The following is a 3518-nucleotide window of genomic DNA, read 5'->3' as shown; positions in this document are numbered from 1 at the left end:
AAGTGGTGTTCTAGTCTGTATCCTCCCGGTCTCTAGTTGGGATTGAAGTGGTGTTCTAGTCTGTATCCTCCCGGTCTCTGGTTGGGATTGAAGTGGTGTTCTAGTCTGTATCCTCCCGGTCTCTGGTTGGGATTGAAGTGGTGTTCTAGTCTGTATCCTCCCGGTCTCTGGTTGGGATTGAAGTGGTGTTCTAGTCTGTATCCTCCCGGTCTCTAGTTGGGATTGAAGTGGTGTTCTAGTCTGTATCCTCCCGGTCTCTGGTTGGGATTGAAGTGGTGTTCTAGTCTGTATCCTCCCGGTCTCTGGTTGGGATTGAAGTGGTGTTCTAGTCTGTATCCTCCCGGTCTCTGGTTGGGATTGAAGTGGTGTTCTAGTCTGTATCCTCCCGGTCTCTGGTTGGGATTGAAGTGGTGTTCTAGTCTGTATCCTCCCGGTCTCTGGTTGGGATTGAAGTGGTGTTCTAGTCTGTATCCTCCCGGTCTCTGGTTGGGATTGAAGTGGTGTTCTAGTCTGTATCCTCCCGGTCTCTGGTTGGGATTGAAGTGGTGTTCTAGTCTGTATCCTCCCGGTCTCTGGTTGGGATTGAAGTGGTGTTCTAGTCTGTATCCTCCCGGTCTCTGGGTGGGATTGAAGTGGTGTTCTAGTCTGTATCCTCCCGGTCTCTGGTTGGGATTGAAGTGGTGTTCTAGTCTGTATCCTCCCGGTCTCTGGTTGGGATTGAAGTGGTGTTCTAGTCTGTATCCTCCCGGTCTCTGGTTGGGATTGAAGTGGTGTTCTAGTCTGTATCCTCCCGGTCTCTGGTTGGGATTGAAGTGGTGTTCTAGTCTGTATCCTCCCGGTCTCTGGTTGGGATTGAAGTGGTGTTCTAGTCTGTATCCTCCCGGTCTCTGGTTGGAATTGAAGTGGTGTTCTAGTCTGTATCCTCCCGGTCTCTGGTTGGGATTGAAGTGGTGTTCTAGTCTGTATCCTCCCCGGTCTCTGGTTGGGATTGAAGTGGTGTTCTAGTCTGTATCCTCCCGGTCTCTGGTTGGGATTGAAGTGGTGTTCTAGTCTGTATCCTCCCGGACTCTGGTTGGGATTGAAGTGGTGTTCTAGTCTGTATCCTCCCGGTCTCTGGTTGGGATTGAAGTGGTGTTCTAGTCTGTATCCTCCCGGTCTCTGGTTGGAATTGAAGTGGTGTTCTAGTCTGTATCCTCCCGGTCTCTGGTTGGGATTGAAGTGGTGTTCTAGTCTGTATCCTCCCGGTCTCTGGTTGGGATTGAAGTGGTGTTCTAGTCTGTATCCTCCCGGTCTCTGGTTGGGATTGAAGTGGTGTTCTAGTCTGTATCCTCCCGGTCTCTGGTTGGGATTGAAGTGGTGTTCTAGTCTGTATCCTCCCGGTCTCTGGTTGGGATTGAAGTGGTGTTCTAGTCTGTATCCTCCCGGTCTCTGGTTGGGATTGAAGTGGTGTTCTAGTCTGTATCCTCCCGGTCTCTGGTTGGGATTGAAGTGGTGTTCTAGTCTGTATCCTCCCGGTCTCTGGTTGGGATTGAAGTGGTGTTCTAGTCTGTATCCTCCCGGTCTCTGGTTGGGATTGAAGTGGTGTTCTAGTCTGTATCCTCCCGGTCTCTGGTTGGGATTGAAGTGGTGTTCTAGTCTGTATCCTCCCGGTCTCTGGTTGGGATTGAAGTGGTGTTCTAGTCTGTATCCTCCCGGTCTCTGGTTGGGATTGAAGTGGTGTTCTAGTCTGTATCCTCCCGGTCTCTGGTTGGGATTGAAGTGGTGTTCTAGTCTGTATCCTCCCGGTCTCTGGTTGGGATTGAAGTGGTGTTCTAGTCTGTATCCTCCCGGTCTCTGGTTGGGATTGAAGTGGTGTTCTAGTCTGTATCCTCCCGGTCTCTGGTTGGGATTGAAGTGGTGTTCTAGTCTGTATCCTCCCGGTCTCTGGTTGGGATTGAAGTGGTGTTCTAGTCTGTATCCTCCCCCGGTCTCTGGTTGGGATTGAAGTGGTGTTCTAGTCTGTATCCTCCCGGTCTCTGGTTGGGATTGAAGTGGTGTTCTAGTCTGTATCCTCCCGGTCTCTGGTTGGGATTGAAGTGGTGTTCTAGTCTGTATCCTCCCGGTCTCTGGTTGGAATTGAAGTGGTGTTCTAGTCTGTATCCTCCCGGTCTCTGGTTGAGATTGAAGTGGTGTTCTAGTCTGTATCCTCCCGGTCTCTGGTTGGGATTGAAGTGGTGTTCTAGTCTGTATCCTCCCGGTCTCTGGTTGGGATTGAAGTGGTGTTCTAGTCTGTATCCTCCCGGTCTCTGGTTGGGATTGAAGTGGTGTTCTAGTCTGTATCCTCCCGGTCTCTGGTTGGGATTGAAGTGGTGTTCTAGTCTGTATCCTCCCGGTCTCTGGTTGGGATTGAAGTGGTGTTCTAGTCTGTATCCTCCCGGTCTCTGGTTGGGATTGAAGTGGTGTTCTAGTCTGTATCCTCCCGGTCTCTGGTTGGGATTGAAGTGGTGTTCTAGTCTGTATCCTCCCGGTCTCTGGTTGGAATTGAAGTGGTGTTCTAGTCTGTATCCTCCCGGTCTCTGGTTGAGATTGAAGTGGTGTTCTAGTCTGTATCCTCCCGGTCTCTGGGTGGGATTGAAGTGGTGTTCTAGTCTGTATCCTCCCGGTCTCTGGTTGGAATTGAAGTGGTGTTCTAGTCTGTATCCTCCCGGTCTCTGGTTGAGATTGAAGTGGTGTTCTAGTCTGTATCCTCCCGGTCTCTGGTTGGGATTGAAGTGGTGTTCTAGTCTGTATCCTCCCGGTCTCTGGTTGGGATTGAAGTGGTGTTCTAGTCTGTATCCTCCCGGTCTCTGGTTGGGATTGAAGTGGTGTTCTAGTCTGTATCCTCCCGGTCTCTGGTTGGGATTGAAGTGGTGTTCTAGTCTGTATCCTCCCGGTCTCTGGGTGGGTTTGAAGTGATGCTCCCTTCATACTGAAAGCCTTTGATATTCCAGGTGTTGCTTTGATGGATAAACCTTAATATGATCCTTTATAAACATACAAATGTCCAGTGGCAATGGCTTGTCAACCTAAACATAAACTTTGGCACGCTGAATGACCCCTCCTATGGTCTGTGTAAGCAGAAAATGGCATCATATGGGAAGAAATGGCTCGGAGAAAACAAACCTAAAACAAACGGGGACACCATTTGTTTGCCGGAATTTCTGGGAACCCCATTACAAATGATCTTTCTCTAAAACATTTGTTCATTGTCCCATACAAACTCATACAAACCCATACAAACCCATAGAAGCCCATACAAACCCATACAAGCCCATACAAGCCCATACAAACCCATACAAACCCATACAAACCCATACAAACCCATACAAGCCCATACAAACCCATACAAACCCATACAAGCCCATACAAACCCATAAAAACTCGTACAAACCCGTACAAACCCGTACAAGCCCGTACAAACCCGCACAAATCTGTACTCTTCCTTTTATTTTATTTTGGCAACACACTGGAGTTCCCCAGAACCACTAGGGGTCACAACC

At 49.4% G+C, this 3518-nt stretch overlaps 1 protein-coding gene across 1 annotated transcript; it reads right to left on the bottom strand.

Moving 5' to 3' along the window:
- Nucleotides 1-1946: 1946 nt before the first annotated feature.
- Nucleotides 1947-2915, bottom strand: LOC127925549 (histidine-rich glycoprotein-like; the record flags this gene model as incomplete). The annotated part of the gene is made up of 1 exon (XM_052510496.1): nucleotides 1947-2915. A coding segment is annotated over one exon (969 nt), but the record flags the coding sequence as incomplete, so codon positions are not given.
- Nucleotides 2916-3518: the final 603 nt, after the last annotated feature.

This window comes from Oncorhynchus keta, unplaced genomic scaffold, assembly GCF_023373465.1.
Source record: "Oncorhynchus keta strain PuntledgeMale-10-30-2019 unplaced genomic scaffold, Oket_V2 Un_contig_581_pilon_pilon, whole genome shotgun sequence".
In the NCBI taxonomy this organism is placed as follows: Eukaryota; Metazoa; Chordata; class Actinopteri; order Salmoniformes; family Salmonidae; genus Oncorhynchus; species Oncorhynchus keta.
Note: the sequence above shows the minus strand (reverse complement) of the source record. Positions and strands in the feature narration are given on the sequence as shown.